The following is a 17,432-nucleotide window of genomic DNA, read 5'->3' as shown; positions in this document are numbered from 1 at the left end:
TTTTTTTTTTTTTTTTGGTGTGTGCGTGTGTGTGTGTGTGTACACATAATAACCTGGCAACTAGTGAAGGTGCTGATTTGTAGAAAATTAAAAAAATAAAAGTGCCCTACATCTAACTTAGCAGATAGTTATCCATAAAATTATATTTTAAGTTCCTTTTTCTTTATCTCCTGTTTATGTACGAAGCCTTCTTGATATTTGTGTGCACGACAGTTGATCTCTAGAGAACTTTGAAGGTGGAATTTTATGTGGATATTCTGGGAGGGAAGGGACCAAGCAGGTAAAGGTCTCTTTGTATTCAACTTAGTTTGAGAAAGAGAAGCTACAAGGAGAGGGAGGGAGGTGTGTTAGAAAGGTCCCTGATAGCTCCCTGGCTCTAGCTATTTATTCGCAGACTGCAAACAGAAAAGGCTAGAAAGTTCTAATTTTGACATGTCTTTAAAAATTGCACAGTACAAAATGCTTGTTAAAAGCAACATAAAGCTGCATGGCTGTCCAGAATTTGGTTTGTCTTTCACATTGCTGTGGCCACTGCTGAAACAAGCCACCTACTACCATCCTGTGCTCACATCCACTGTTTGGTGTCCATAAGTGTTCAGCAAACACTGATGGATGTCAATGGGTGCAACTTATTTTGCTTGGAGGAATTCAATGACCTATCTTTGTTATGCACTTCACAGAATCACAGAATTGTAGGGGTTGGAAGGGATCTGAAGATCATTGAGCCCCTGATAAAGCAGGTTCCTTGCAATAGGTTATGCAGGTAAATGTCCAGACAGCTCTCGAATATCTCCATAGAAGGAGACTCCATCATCTCTGGGCAACCTGTTCCAGTACTCCATCACCCTTCTTGTAAAGTAAGTTCTTCCACATGTTTGTATGGAACTTCTTATGTCCAAGTTTTAGGCCATTGCTCCTATCACTATGTACTACTGAGAAGAACTTGGCCTCATCCGTTTGCCTCCCACCTCCCTTATAAACATTTATCAGATCCCCCCTCAGTCTTCTTTTCACCAGGCTGAAGAGACCCAGGTTACTCAACCTTTCCTCATATGGTGGATGCTCCAGGCCCTTTATCGTCTTTGTGACCCTCTTCTGGACTGCTTCTAGTAGATCCGCATCTTTTTTGAAGTGGGTAGCCCAAAACTGGACACAGTATTCTAAATATCACTTCACCAGGGCAGAGTAGACCCTTGACCTGCTGGCCATGTCCTTTTTAATGCACCCCATTTAGGATACCATTTACCTTCTTGGCCACAAGTGCACACTGCAGGCTCATGGCCAATCTTTTGTCTACCAAAATATCCAGGTCCTTCTCTGTAGTGTTCCTCTCTAGCAGGTCATCCCCTAACCTGTGATGCATGTGGCTGTTCCTCCCCAGGTGCAAGACACTTACACTTGCTCTTGTGAAACATCTTCAGTTTCTTCTCTGCCCAACTCTCCAGCCTGTCCAAGTCTTGTTGAATGGCAGCAAAGCCTTCCAGTGCGTCAGTCATTCCTCCCAAGTTTGTATCATCAACAGACTTGCTGAGTGTGGATGTCATTCCTTCAACCAGGTTGCTGATGAAGATGTTGAGCAAGATGGAAGCTAGCTCTGATCCTGCAGAGCACCACTAGTTATTGGCCTCCAACCAGATTCTGTGCCATTGATGACAACCCTGTGAGCTCTGCTAGTCAGCCAGTTCTCAATCTACCTCACCATTCACTCACCTATCCTACAATTTCTAAGTTTCATAACAAGGATGTTGTGGAAGACAGTGCTGAAGTCAAGGTATGCAACATTCACTACTCTCTCCCTATCTACCCGGTCAGTGATGACACCATAGAAAGCTATCAGGCTGGTTGGGTATGATTTCCCCTTGTGAATCCATATCAACCACTCCTGATAACCTTCCCTTCCATTTGTTTGGAGATGGCATTCAGAATATTCCATCACCTTTCCAGGGATAGAGGTGAGGCTGACTGGCCTCTAGTTTCTCAGGTCCTCCTTCTAGCACATCTTGAAGACCAGAGTGATGTTGGATATCTTCCAGTCTTGAGGCACCTCCTCCATCCACCAAGACATCTCAACAATGATAGAGAGTGGTTCAGCAGTAACCTCTACCAGCTTCCTCAGCACACATGAGGGCATCCCTCTGGGGCCTATGGATTTGTGTGTGTTGATTTTTGCTAGATGATCTCTGACCAGATCCATCTTCATCTTCCTTTCCCTGGACTCTCTTATTCAGGGTTTCCTGAGGCCTAGTCTTCACATTAAAGACTGAAGCAAGGAAGGCATTCAGCATCTCTGCCTTCTCAGCATCCTTTGTTACTAGGGTGCCCACCTCATTTAGGGGACCTACATTCTCCCTAGTCTTCCTTTTACTGTTGACATACTTAAAGAAAGGGTAGGAATTCTTCTTACCCTTTATCCCCTTTGGAAGATTTAATTCCAGGAGAGCCTTAGCTATTCTTGCTGCATCTCTACAGGTCCTGACAACATTCCTATATTATTCCCAGGTGGTCAGACCCTCTTTTTCCGCATTTCTACTTTATTTCCTTTTAGTTTATTCATAAGTTCCTTGCTCATCTTTACAAACCTCCTGCCACGTTACCCTGATTTCTTACTGTTAGGGATGCTCGTCAGGTGCTATTTTGTTAGGCTGCAACTCAGTTGCCATCTGTCACATGACAAAAAAACGTAATGGAGTATTGGTGGGAAGGTTCAGCTTTTACTGCCACACCACCAATATCTGTCTCTGATATCATGGGCCAACATAACGAAATAGGAGACTTTACTATCGGAGTAGCTGCTGTATTATAATAATGCTGTATTCAGTCATCTTTTTTCTTCTTTTTCTGTTTCTCGTTGTACCGTAAGGATGCCCATGTTCTTCTTACCGTATAAAACTGACATGGTTGTATTACTATTTCATAATTAAGCAAAATATGTCAATTTCTGTTAAGCAACGTTAGTAAAATTTCTTGCCTACTCAAATTCTTTTGCTGATAACCGTAGTGTCTCAAGTGACTTTAATGTTGCCAGCATACTTCTGACTCCCAAAATGTGTCGCTGTGTTCCTCTTCTGGGAAGGGAGAGGAATTATTCTCTTCAAGTTTCCTTTTATATTCTAGCATCTTACACACTGATTAAAAAAATAATAAATCAGGTTCTATTGACTTTAAAATGTTTGGGGAAAAAATTTAGCTCCCAATCACAACAGGATTTGTTGCTTCGTACTGCAGTATTTCATAATAAAACAATGTTGTTTGGGTTCCAGTGCTTTATTTGAAACATTCAGCTTTGATAATTGCTGGAGGTGCAGCACAGGATAAAATAAGCACTGACTTGCAGAAAAGTCTGTGTTATTATATGCCAGCTATAAGAAGGTGGCCTGTTTTGTAGTGCTTGTGCAATAAAAACCTTAAATTATTGTATTTTAATTGGTAACCTGTTGAATTTTTGCATAATTATTTTCATTATGTTAGAAGAACTCTTGTAAAATCCTTTCAATGTGTTTTACATAAGAGAATTGTAATTGGGAAGTTTTCTTTCCCACAGTTTCAGTATTTCTAAACAACTCTGTAAAACTCATACCATTATTTTCATTTGAAAATGAAAGCAAATAACTGGAGATCATAGTGAACACAAAGAACCATCAGAGAAACTCCAACACTGCAAGGAGCACAGTTATGTTTCTCTTCCATACTTTAATTCTATACAGGAGTGAGAACTGAATTCCTTATTTATGTCTCAGAATAAATCTGTGTGGCAGAACTCACACCAAAATGCTTATGTAAAATGACCCTAGTCTTTAGAAGATACATTTTTTTCATGATTATTTAGTCTCTGCACTGGCTGTTAAACCCAACACGAGTGGTATTAGTTGTCATGGCATCTTTCTGATATCTAATCAGGAAACTGACTTAGAATATTTAGAAATAGATTAGATTTAGCAGATTTAGAAGACTTAGAAGAGGTTATTTCAACACGTGCTAGTGAACCACATTCAGATAAGATTCTGAGCTCTATCCAGCTGAGCCAGATTTAAATAAGACTCATTAAGTATTTTAATTTGAATTTCATTCTTTCAAAGGCCTTAACTTCAAGTATTGGACCTTAGAACTTGCTTAGGAACTCCTTTTTTTTCCCCTTCAATGGAGTCTTGATCCCATAAAAAAAGATTGTATTCAGTAACCCTAGCATAGAAAGTAGACCTTACATTTGCTTTATCAGCTCTATTATTCTCAATGTCTACAGGTTCAAATGACTAGGAAATCAACTTTTATTAAAAAAAAAAAAAAAGTCTTTAGCAGTTGTTTTGAAATTTTAATAACATTTTAATAACATTTTAATAGACCTTCCATTTTATTTTTCTCTTCACAAAGGTGTGAAGAAAAATGTTATTTAACAGTGTTACAATAACACTGTTATTATTCGAGACGTGTGATATTTAATTGCTTTTATTTCCATAACTCTGTGCTCTGTAATTGTCATAAAATCACAAAAAGTTTGTGATAAAAATAAAGTTAATTTTTAAAATTGAGAAAGAAGGAAGCCCATCATCATCAAATATTAATATATTATAAATAACAGTAATTAATACCAATAATTTATTATTAATCATTCAACTTGTATTTAATCATATTAATATTTAATCATATAAATATTTGGTTAGCATATTATTTAAATTTCATCCAGTACAAAGTATTTCATGGGGAATTTTCTGTTTATGTTATTTTTAAACCCGTTTAGCAAAGAGTGCTGTATTTAGTCTTGTTCATGCAATAGATTAATTAGCTCACAGTCATTCAAAACATTTAATATCATGCTTACTTCTACTGGGAGAATGTAGCCTGGGTTTTTTCACTTTTATTTTCTCTGCAGTCTTTGTACAAGAATATGAAAGAAACAGTGACAATTTGACTAGATGTCATATACAGTTTCTTCTAGTGTTATCTGTCATCTGCCATGTCCGCCACTCTACATGTACCTGAGAAAAAGGATGAACCACGTGTACTTCCAGTTTGTAGCCTGTAAGAGTATTGTGCTTTCCATACAGAAATACAGGATGGTTGAGGTTGGAAAGGACTTCTGGGTCCATCTGGTCCAACCCCGCTGCTCAAGCAGTAATACTACCTAGAACAGGTTGCCCAGGACAACATTCAGGTGCTTTTTGAAGATCTTCAAGGAGGTGACTCTGCTGCATACCTGGGCAACCTGTGCCTGTGCTCCATCACCCACACAGTGCAGAAGTGCTTCCTGATGCTTAGATGGAACATCTTGCTCACTGTCTCTGATCCTGGCACTGGGTGGGCACCACTGAAAAGAACCACTGTGAAGATGAGATTCTTTTATGAAATTTCACCAGTAAGGTGGAGATCATTTTGGTTCTTTACATAGTCCTATGGTATCTTCACTGCCCAAAACTGTTGCATGTTAGAACTATCTGACTGATCATATTCCCTCATACTATATTTCTAATCATTTTTAGTAGAATTCACAGCCTTACAAAAGTATGATAGTGCAGTGCAAATGCTCATTTTAATTGGAGTTGACTGAGAAAGGAAGATACAACGCACTAATGAAAATGGTTTCATCTTCAAATGACTAAATTTTTTTTTTAAATAGGCAAGAGTTTAAATTGTAGAATCATAGAATTGCCAAAGTTGGGAAAAACCTCCAAGATCATCTAGTCCAACCATCTACCTACCACCAGTATTCTCCACTAAACTAGTGTCCTGTAGCACCACATCTAAGCATTTCTTGAGCACCTCCTGAGAGGGAGACTCAGCCACCTCCCTGGGAAGCCTGTTCCAGAGCCTGACCACTCTTTCAGAGGGGAATTTTTTCTAATAGTTCTCAATATCTCATTTTCTATGCTTAGTTTACAGCTTGACTTCTCTAACAAAAACTGTATTGTGAAAAACAAAACTCTCCTTATGTGTCACATTACTTGATTCTGTGCTGCATTACCAGCCTCATTCATTATGGCTAGTGGTGCTCAATGTTATTTAATTAAGTGAATTAGCAGACTAATGGAACTGCTTGAATTTATTGATCAAGGGAGAACAGCAAAACAGTAACAAGCTCCGAGCTTTTCATTTAAAATATGTTGGCAGTCTGTTTTTCTCTTATCTATTCCAGATCATGCTGAACCAGCGTGTTTTGTCTGCCTTTTCCCCCTTTTTATTGTGCTTTTAGGGGTACTTTTTAAGTCTTTATATTTTTCAAAAACACCTCAGACAGTGGGATCTTCATAAAGTGTTTGCTTAGAGTTATTTAACTACAGTCAGGAAAAAAGAAATGAGAATGACTACAACAAATAAGAAATGACTTGAGAACTTGGGCATTATGTGGATGTAGTGTTTCATATTCTTCCCTTCCCTGCAGTGGAAGCATTAAAAATATTTTTAGCAGGAGAGGGGTAGTATGGTGACAGAGAAGAAAGGTAAGGCTCACATATGCTTCAGGTTTAGGGATTTGACTTCACTTGTATAACTCAATGCAGAATTTGACTTGCATGCCACATCATCTTCTGATAGCTTTCTGTTGTGGTACCATGCAACATTTAATTAAAAAAAAAAGAAAAAGAAAAAAAGAAAATAATCTACTCTGGAGGTAGACAGTCAGTTTTTAAAATAAAAAATGATCAGAGTCTTCTCTCCTTTTTTTCTTTGGTGAGTGTGAACGATCATTACAGCAATAGAAGCCTGTGTGAGCAAGAGATGTTAAAAGTTAACAGGAGTGTTTGAGATTGGACTTGGATTCTTCTGTGGTTCATACTCATATTTTTCTCATCAGCCACCAGGAATGGATTCTTACTGAGACCAGTACGTGACACATGGAACACAGTTATTTGTAATTAGAGTTACAGTGTTTATCACGACACTCCACAAATAATATTGCAGTCTGTAAAGTGCAATAAATGACAAAGAAAAAGCAGCCCCAAAGAATTATTTTAAGAAGAGTTGCATTTCTCTAAGTGAACATTCTCTTGCTTGCAAACGGGAGCTGAATGCCCTTCTGTTCTTGTTATCTTGACTGTGCTGCTTTGTGACCCCCTAATGACTCATAGCTTTCCAACCTCTAGGGCTTCCCTTGAAACAGCAACACTTAATGACTAGCAAACTGTTGCTAGGGAACAGGCTCCACAGTGGCTATGATGCAGTTTACATAACATCCCTGGTTTTCGTCTTAGTATGGGAATTGCTGAAAAAAGAACATCATCCTTTTCTTCCAAGTCAGAAGCAGGTTTTGAAGGGACTATAACTGGCCAACTTCAGGTGGAACTACTTCAGATTTTCTTTGAAATGACCAAGTCTGAAGGTTCCCAAATCTGTTTTACTAGAGCACAAGAAAACAAAATGGAATACCGGAGCTGTATTTTCAAGAAAAAGCCACAGCTGCTGGGTTATAGTCACACTGCAATGAAAAGATCTGAAAACAAATCATACTTAAATGAAAAGATTTGTAAGCAAATCAATTTCTTGTTTTTTGTTGTTATTGTATAGGGATTCCCCATCAGACTTATTTCTCCTTCCCCTCTCCAGAGCTTCCTGGTCTGCAATAGACTCTTCAGACTCATCCTTATGTGTAGTGAAAGCATCTTTGTTATCATATCTCAGGTGTAGATGTGGGTCAGGTACCTTAGGAGTTCATGCTTAGAAGTTTCATAACTTTGCTTCAGCTGCAGGCAGCTTGTCTGCTTTTTTTCCACTGTTTTCTGTCCTACCCAACATCCTAGAAGGGTCTCCATGAGCAACGCATGTTTGTTAGGTTTGAGAAAGAATAATCTCCCTTTCTTCCAGAGTGTCTGCTTGATTTGGTGTATTGGGGCAGACAAATATGTCACCTTTAGAGGTGACAGGGCAGGTAAATATGTAGCAGCCTTCCTCCTTGCTGCTCAGCCACCACATTTTTAAGAGTCATGAATCATTAAAACGAGAGATAATTGTGCCTATATGCCGTACCTTAGCAAAAGAAGATAAAGTAATGGGAGTAGGTTGCCCTCTTAAATCTCTTTCCAATGGCCTGGGAAAAGGAGGATATCAACTTCTTTTTTTGTGGTGAATTAAGAGTTAACTATAAGATTTCTAAATCTGGGAAAGGCTGCCTTAGACAACAATGGTATCTGTTTTTTTCTGAGATGGAGAGAATATATGCAACAACCTGTCAGTTTCACAGACTAGGGGAAAATAGTGATGAAAGTGAATTTATCTGAACTCAGCAATAAGGCTTATTTTGAATGCATAGGGCTTGCTTTAAATGAAGTAAAGCTTTTCTGGGTTGGTTATTTATATACTTATATATAATTTATAGATACAAATGTATATTTATTTATCTATTACATATAAAAATGTATTTGTATATTATTTTTTCATATAAAATAACTATAAACCTTTGAGATAATTTCCTCATAGGTTAATGTGGGATGTGCACAGTTGCTAGAAATACAGCTAAGTGGGAAAAAATCAAAATTATATCTATTATATCAGTGTAGTGGTTTGAAAAGTATTTTAAGAAAACTAAGGTAGAATATTAGTAGGTGCTTGCTTTCATATATTTGTTTATTGGGACTATGACAATTCTGCATGCTCTATACAGAGCCTAGAACTCCATTGTTGTAGACTGCCTTCAAACCAATAATAAAAAAAGAGCATTTCTAAATTGTTTTCTTTTGAGTTGTTATACTGTTTTTGTTCTGCGTTAATGCACTGAAGTACAGTGCTTCATAGGAGAATAATATGGAAGTGACACTGAAATTTCCTTTTATGAGTGCTAATATTGGAGGGTAAATTGTACATCAGTAAAATGACCTTGGATATTCTGTTTCTCTTGGCAGATTATTTCTGGGTTGTTTAGTAATGAAGTAATATAAGGTAGAATGGTTTGCCTGATCAATAGTTTTTTGTATCTCAGGCATACACAGATTATCCTGATCCAGAGGAATTAATTTTATAGCTCACTTTTGCTTTGGAGGCAGAAATGAGAATGTGCATGCAAAACAGCATCTGCTTTATCATTAAAATGCGTGTCTTCAAAACTTCTTAAAATAAGAACAAAATTATTTGATATTTCCTGGATGGAGGAGGCCATAAAACTCTATAAAAAAACATGCTACAAATTCCACTAGAATAAAATATTGTGTAAACAACAACTTTTTTCATAAATGTGTGCTTTCAGTAATTTGAATTTCAGAGAATTTTTCTAATATTGATTTCAACCATTTACCCTGTTGATTTAAAGAAGTACATTTATTGTAATTTAGTCTCTTAAAGTAGAAATATGTTTTAAAATAAGAAGTTTTTTTTAATGAACTGCTTGTGTCAGAATAGAAATTTAATTTTCTTCCTTAATTCATCCATATGAAAATAAAGATTTTACGAGTGAATAGTTTAGTGCTGTTTTGCTGCCCTGCACAATGAAAAATTATATTAACATTTAGAATGGCAAATATTGTTTGACTTTTATGGTTTCAGAAACCAGAAGAGAGCCATTTTTCTTCCTTCCTTCCTTCCTTCCTTCCTTCCTTCCTTCCTTCCTTCCTTCCTTCCTTCCTTCCTTCCTTCCTTCCTTCCTTCCTTCCTTCCTTCCTTCCTTCCTCTCTCTCTCTCTCTCTTTCTCTCTCTCTCTCTTTCTCCCTTCCTCCCTTCCTCCCTTCCTCCCTTCCTCCCTTTCATAACAAACTGGCATTTACAGTACTGGCCCTAAATCTGAGCCAGGCATGTAAGGTCAGAACAAGTAAAGGAAGTGCAGCAGGCCATTTCATAGAATCATAGAATTGTTTGAGTTGGAAGGGACCCTCAAAGTCCACTCCCCTGCAACGAGAAGGGACGCTGTTTGATTAGGTGCTCCTATCCCTATCTGGGCTGATTTTGAATATCTCCAGAGTTGGGATATCTGCCACCTCTCTGGGCAGCGTGTTCCAGTACTTCACTGTCCTCATCTTAAATAAAACTTTGGTTGTATCATTTCATGAATTAGCAAGATTCCCAAGTAAGCAATGTTGCAGGTGTGTGATTTGTCAAATAGCATAACTCATAAACTAAAGAAGCAGCGTTTGCTGCCTCCCACCTTTTTGGCTTATATGGGGATTGTATGGTTATTGTCAGGAATAAAACTTAGTACTCCATATTTAACTATGTTTCCTCCGACATTGCCAGTTGTATGCAATGAAGTACTTTAAATATTTGTGATGTCATATTTTTGTTGTTTGGCCTCCTGTTCAGGTGACGTCTTTAGGCTTTATGGTCCATTGTGACATTCTCAGGCTTATTGAGTAAAAACGTATTCTGAAGCACATCTCCTAGAGAAAAAAAAGATTTATAAAATCTTATAAAATCAAACTTTTAAGTGATTTTGTTTGTCTTTGTTGTATTCTTCCCTATTTTTGCTACTATTTTATGAGGTGAGGAAATCGAGTACAACATTACACCTCTGTAATTTTATATCAGTGGTGTAGTAAACATTCATATCAGATCCTTAAGGAGAGGTAGATGATTTCATTAAAAATAAAAACAAGCAGCATGGTCGCTCTTGCTGTCACCATCTCTGCTCACAAGCACTAGACAGTGTGCTGTGTCTGAAAAGTTCATCCAACTGTCAGGCCAGATATTAGGTTCAGAATCTGTTATGATGATGAGGAGGTTGAGAGGCACCATCTGTCAGGTCCTTCGCGTGTCTGTGTGCTATGACATCTCCCTTTCTCCTATCTAAAGGAAATTGTTAATAATGCAAATGTTAGCCTTTGTATTGCAGTTTCCTACAGCTGAATAAGCATTGTTCATCTATTTGAAAAACACCAGTACCACTTTTAATAATGTGTAGGTGAAAGAAGTACTATATTTAAAGTGAGATTTGAAACAAAGTATAACTAATCTTGTGGCAGCTTTCCTACAGCATCTGAGCATTTTGCCCAAGGCCAGACTTCAGCCTAGCAGATTACGATAAATAAATTAAATTGATAAAGACTACCCTACTGATATGCTTGTTAGAATAATGATTTCACTACCTGTGTGAAGTTGCATGTGCTTTTGTTAGTTGGAGAAGAAAAAGAAAGAAAGAAAACGATGTGAATGTTTTCTATTAAGTACCTTGACATAGGAAAATAACTGATCTTTAAAGATCAGGTCTGCTTTATCACTAATGTTTTATGTAAGCCTTGTCTATGAAATGAAACAGTGGATTTAGTTTACTTAAATTAGGTAATATGTACTTTTTAAAATTGTAGAATTGATTTCAAAATTATAGGAATGTGTTCATGTCTAGAATATGGTATACTTGAAGAAGATGCAGCACTACATCCTTAATATTTAGTAGATTAGAAAGCTCATGCAGGAAACAGACAAAAGCAAAACCACAAGTGGTGAGTGACAATATTTCTTTCTTTACCATCACAGTTTCAAAGAACTTTCGAAACATTAAGAAATGTATCCAGTAGATCTGATCTACAAAATACCTACCAGAAGTTTCAAAAGGATCTGGAAAACCTAGATTATTTGGCATACAAACGTCAGCAGGTAAGCATGTGGAAACCGGGTGGTAAGATGTGAAACACTGGGCATATGCATGGTAAGTGGGAGAAGAAGAGCAGTTGACAGAGCTATTGTTCTATCAGTAGAGTTTTTCTTCATGTAATTTGATTGTGTGAATCAATAGGAAGGGTGGCAATTCTATATTATACATATGGTGTTGGAAGTAATGGTACTTTATTTCTGAACAGATGTGTTTATCATACAGAAAGGTAAACAAGCACATAAAAGTTAGATATTATTAAGCATTGTATTAACTTACCAACTGTTTAATTAAAGGGTATAAAAATACAGTTTTTACTTGAGATATGAAAATAAATCCACAAAATTTAATGGAATCAAATACTTGCTGTGCATGAAAACCATCAATTTTTTTTTCCTCTTCAGTAACGAATTTACAAGACTAGATTGTGTAAAAGTTTAAAGTGTATGCAGTATTTTACTCACGTTTATGAGACAGAGGTTAAATTAAACTGTTAACGTGTGTTTGTGTACATGATTAAATGTATTTACATGGTTAAGTGCATTTAATCTTGCACAAGCTTTCTGTAAGTTGGGCATGGCATCTGCGAAAATTGTCAACTCTCGTGTTAGGTCTTCATGTTTGTGTTCTTGGGAGGAAAAAATAACTTGGCCTATCTCAGATTAGACTGATGAAGCACCCTCTAATTTCTATGTGTTTCATATTTTTCTGAATTCTGTCACTTGGTGTCAGTGTTGTCAAACACTTCACTTATTTGGTGACAGATCCTTTCCAGTTGTTTATATTTGATAGAAAATGAGAAAGGACTCAGAGACAGATGGTGGTTGAACACATGAATCTTTGGTTCTTGAATTGATGAGGTCAAGGAGCAATATCTTAAGAGAGTTTTTCTGGTAGTAATATGGCGTGTTTCTTGTTGCCCTTGGACATGGGGCTGCTGATAAATAAAAGACTGTTTCAACTAACAAGTAATGCTAGTTTTAGCCTGTAATGTGGGTTTATGCTACTTGCTCTTGTAATTATGTCAAACATAGTAAGTGTCACATCTGCAATGGTTTGGAGAGTAGTTCTGAGCCAGGGAAGTATAAATTCTGTAATTGCTTCTCAGGATATCACTAATATTAGGGGTAGATTTCTCTCTGAATTTTCATTCCCAACAAAATCCTTTTTTATTTCACAAGACCTATATATCATTATCTAGCGGACTCTAAACATGCTTCAATAGCATATTTCATTTCATCTTCAGAAGGGCGTATTTTCTCCTGTTTCCAGATCTTTACTACATTTTCTATCTTAATATTTTGTATTTGTGAGCCACTTAGAGAATTTCAACATCCTTTTTAAATCAGGCATTCGTATATCTCCTCATACTATTTCTCTGTCTTTCTGCTGTGCTTAAATGTGTTGACAGAAGGTTTTGCATTTGGAGGTACTGGAAATGTATTAGCCATAACATCATTTCCTGCTTTCAATCACAGGACAGAGGATAGGCTTTTTACTAGGGCATATTCTTTACAAAATCTTATACAATGCTATGAAGAAAACAAAGTAGGCAGAGACTGAAATTAGAAAGCAAGTGAGAAACTAGAGATGTTCTCTGTACCTCAGTTAATTTACATGGCATACCCATTCAGAAGTTTCATGATCTGTGGATTTTTTGGGTAGTAACCTATCTAATTATGATACTCAGATTTTCATCTCAATAGAACTTGCCGGAAATCCTGCAGAAAAGGATTTGGAAAGCTGCTTATGTTAGCTGTGTAGGAGACTTTGAATTGACTCCTGCTTTGGAAATAAATTGATTTCTTTGTGAAAAGGGTAAGATTTGGTTCAATTACTATGGAAGAAGTACAGATCTGGATTGGAACTGAAATTCTTCTGAGTTTATGACATTTAATACTCACTTTGCAGAGTTTGTACCTTTAAAGGATAACAACAAATGTGCTCTTTTATTGAACTATGGATATATTTTTAGCCCAAAATGTTGAGTCACTGACATATATTTGGAGATGAACAACAACTGTGTACAATATGAACACGAATTCATTTGTGGTGAAATAAGCTTTATGTAGTTTGAGTAATGAATGTGTTATGTTGCACTTTATTTCTCTATCTAAAAAGAAGAATGGAAGCAGACAACTATATCATTCAAAAGTAGTGTAATTTTTCAATATTGAAATTTTCCAGTGAGATGGAGAATCACAAATTTTTAAAAGGATATTTAAAATTACTCATGTTGAAACAAATCTCTGAATATGGACCAAACTTTTATTAGTGGTAATAGTATACAAGAAACAAACATGGATCTAGGTGCTGTTGTTGAACTGTTGCTGTCTCTGATGAACTCCCACGTATTCATGCCTGTTCTCTTCTGAATTGCTGCACATCAGATCTTTTCTTCTTACTACTGGTTAGCACGAGACACACCTCCAGGTCTATAAGCTTGTCATACTTTTCCAAAAGAAATGCCTTATTAAAAATTTACATGGAAACATGCTCAACTCAGGCCAGATTAAAAGCAAATAAAACTTTTCTGTTCAACAGCTGAAGATAGGCAGACTCTTGCAAATGTTAAGCGATGCAGGATAAGAGGGGACTTTGTGATTCATCTCAAAACTTTTTTTTTTTTTCCATTAGGATTATAGTAGTAAATGGTGCACATTTATTTTTCTTATATGGGATCTTGCTGCTGTGGAAGGAAAGTTAACAATGTATTGTTCAGCTAAAAGAGTATTGGTTTAAGCCTCTGCATTGAAATTATTTTACTGTAAGGTCTCTTCATTCATTTTCTGACTAATGGTATTTCCTCTGAAGAAGGATTACTTCTAGTAAATTTCTATATTTGGGAAGCAATCCAGGACCATAAGTGATCCTGATAAGTGATCTTGAAGTAGGTCTTTTTTATACTGTCCTACTTGTTTTCCATTCATACTTTGTTTTATCCCACAGGTAGTCTGTGTAGATTGTTTAGAGAATTACTATTTTTACTTATCTTCCTCCCATTTTTAATTGAGTTGAAAATTTAATTTCTACACTCTGAGCTGACTTTTTTTTGTTAAACTGGATTACATCTGAAATAGTTTCAGTAAGTTAATAATGTTATAAACTTGTACCAATAAAGCTATTCTAATTGCACAGGACCAATTTCAGGAAGTTAAATGTTTTAAAACTAAATTGCTTACCTCTTTTTTTAGGGACTAGCTTTATTTGTGACCAGCACAAAATTCATGTGAATTGTAGTCAGAATTAATGTTATGAAGTCACACAAAATATTACTATTGCTGTCTATTTTACTTTGAGATACTGGAAAATCTACTAAAAATGTCTTATTATTTTGCCATAAGCAGATGTGCACAGGTATTTTTCTATTCAGAGTGTACTAAGATAGTGTGCATGTTGTCTTTTTCAAAGCATCTGTAGTTGTAATAGTTTCGTTTCTGAGTAGCTTTTTGTTCAGGAAAGACACAAAGATTTCTACCTTTTAGAAAAGTCCAAAGAATAATACAATCGAAAGGGCTCTGTAACAAATCCAATTGTTTCAACATTCCCAGCTAAAAGAAAAATTCTTTGAAGTGGTACACTGTCTTTGGGAGAAGAGTAATAAGGAAATGTCAGACAATCTTGTTTTTCTTGTTTGTTTATTTAGTATTCCTTTTTTTCAGAAATGAAGTGCTTTGATTTGTTATGGACTGCTTAAGGACATAGGGAATAGAATAGCATCATCATTTAATCTGAGAGACATGTAGAGAAAATAAACAGTTGAGAGGATGGAAAATAGTGCCTCAAAAATTTGATCACAATCCTCATTCATGATGACTTTTCCTTCTAATTTTCCCAGCAAAGGAATGTGATCAGATCTTTAACAGGATCAGAACATTCCTTTTTTACCATTTGTGTGAAAATTAATGGAATTACTTCTTTGGAGATGTTTGAATACATGTTCTTCCTTATTTTGTCAGGATAGAGTATATTAGAGAGGGAAAGAAGCAGTGGTAATATGGGAATGAAGTTGGATGAGAGAAAGAGGAGGAAAGGATTGTCCTTCTTTCATTTGGGTTTTCTTCTGAGGCATCTTAGTGTGCTTGTGGGTATGTGTGGATTTTCTTTGGTTGTCAATAAGAGCTATTTATGTGTGCATTTGGAAAGTCTAAAGATAATTGTAAATGCCAGCAGAGAAGCACTGACCTTAAAATCTGGTGATCAGTGGGGGACACGCAGGCAATTTTAATCCTTATGTTAACAAAGGTTGTGCTTGACGCCTTTGTGCCCCAAAACCATGGAAGGCCAGTAACTGCGATCTTAAGACTCACTGTTGTGCGTAGGCCAGCTGGGAATGTTTTCTTTACACTCCTGTTTTCTTGATTCTTTATCTCCACTTTTATAAATCAATAGGTTTATACAGTGTTGAGTATCTTTTTAGTGTTCTTCCCCATTTTGTTAAAACTTTGCATTCTACATAAGTAGTAAAATACATTCTGTTGGCTGAACAATAGACCTTCTAGTTTTGAGTTAAATACTGTGTAACTTGTTTCAGCATCAGCTAAGGAAGGTCAAACATACTTATGTTCAAATGTCATCAGTCAATTGAATTAAGTAAGTATCCTGTGGTTGCAACACATCTCAAAAACCACTAATATATCTTAAAGTGGAGAGAGGTAACAGAGAAATAGTTTAAAGAATGCGTTTTGGGGATTGTGTTCATCTTTTATGGCTCTATTATGCTTTTTCCTGATAGTTTCTATGTGAAGATTTTACACTATGTAGTTGTTATATCAGAATTTCATGTTATAACTATTTGTAAAATTTCCATCGACAAAATATGTATGTTACTTATTGTTTATATTAAAAAAATAAATAAAAACCAAATGTAATGTGTAGGTTGCTCTGAAAGTAATGCCCCCTATTTATTTCCATGGAAAGTACAACAGATACAAAGAGCGTATACAATAATGCTATTTGATGGAGCTATTTCTCAGCTACAAAATTATATGTTTTTCAACAAAGTCACCACTATTAGCTTTGCATTTTTACTAGTAATGATCAAGAATTTGTGTGCCATGTTTGCAATAATCTGCACCAGCTGAGGCTACTGTTACTGTCACCACTGGTGAAATGCACCATCCACGTCCTCACTGTACTCACATCTACTCTATACCATAAACATTTGGCAAGCATTAACAAATGTCAGTGTGTGCCATTTTTTCTGCATGAAGGAATTCAGTTCCACACCTTTGCTTCGTATTCACTTCCATGTCAGATGCCATTTTGTCAAACTACCCCACTGCTGCCATCTGTTGCTTGGCAACAAAATGTAACAGGATATTGGTGGGAATATTCAATCTCTACTGCCATACCACTGACAACTGTCTCTGATGTCATGGGACAATATTATAAAATAGGAGGCATTCTTTTGGAGTAGCCCTTGCCCATGTATATACATATACATATACATATACATATACATATACTTTATTGTTCATATTAGGATAGAGCTAATCTATCCTTGAGCAATCTTAAAAATTAAGGTAGTTAATAAGGTCAGTTATTTGAAAATGGAATTTTGTCTAGCTATCGCAATCTGTTCTGTATGTGAAACAACACCTATTTTTTCTATTTCTTTTAAACCTTAATTTATTAGCAAAAAGAAAGGATAAGAGAAAGTGCTTATAACAAAAGAAGAAATTTCAAAAAGCATTAAATGCAGTTGAAATGTGACTAATTCAACAGAGCAACTATACACAAAACTCTTCTACAAGAAAGATGAACATGTTTTGACAGAGATATTATGTTTGTTGCAATAACTTTGTATCACTGAAATATTTTTTTCTGCTTATATTTGCCTTCTCCATTGTTCCTACTGTTCTGGTTTTCATAAAACAATGGTGTTCTATGCATTAATGATTCTGGTCTCCTTTCCTGCCTCCCCCCTTTCTTC

The 17,432-nt window shown here is 36.2% G+C and overlaps 1 protein-coding gene across 6 annotated transcripts in view; it reads left to right on the top strand.

Annotated features, from left to right (window-relative positions):
• CTNNA3 (catenin alpha 3) overlaps nt 1-17,432 on the top strand; it is a 418,023-nt gene that overhangs the window by 28,829 nt on the left and 371,762 nt on the right. For all 6 annotated transcript variants that reach the window (XM_042862647.1, XM_042862648.1, XM_042862646.1 and 3 more), the window contains exon 5: nt 11,383-11,502. In XM_042862647.1, the coding sequence (XP_042718581.1) occupies nt 11,383-11,502 (120 nt within the window). The remainder of the gene's footprint in view (nt 1-11,382; nt 11,503-17,432) is intronic.

This window comes from Lagopus leucura, unplaced genomic scaffold (assembly GCF_019238085.1).
Source record: "Lagopus leucura isolate 7727_CA_CO unplaced genomic scaffold, USGS_WTPT01 Super-Scaffold_739, whole genome shotgun sequence".
Classification (NCBI taxonomy): Eukaryota; Metazoa; Chordata; class Aves; order Galliformes; family Phasianidae; genus Lagopus; species Lagopus leucura.
Note: the sequence above shows the minus strand (reverse complement) of the source record. Positions and strands in the feature narration are given on the sequence as shown.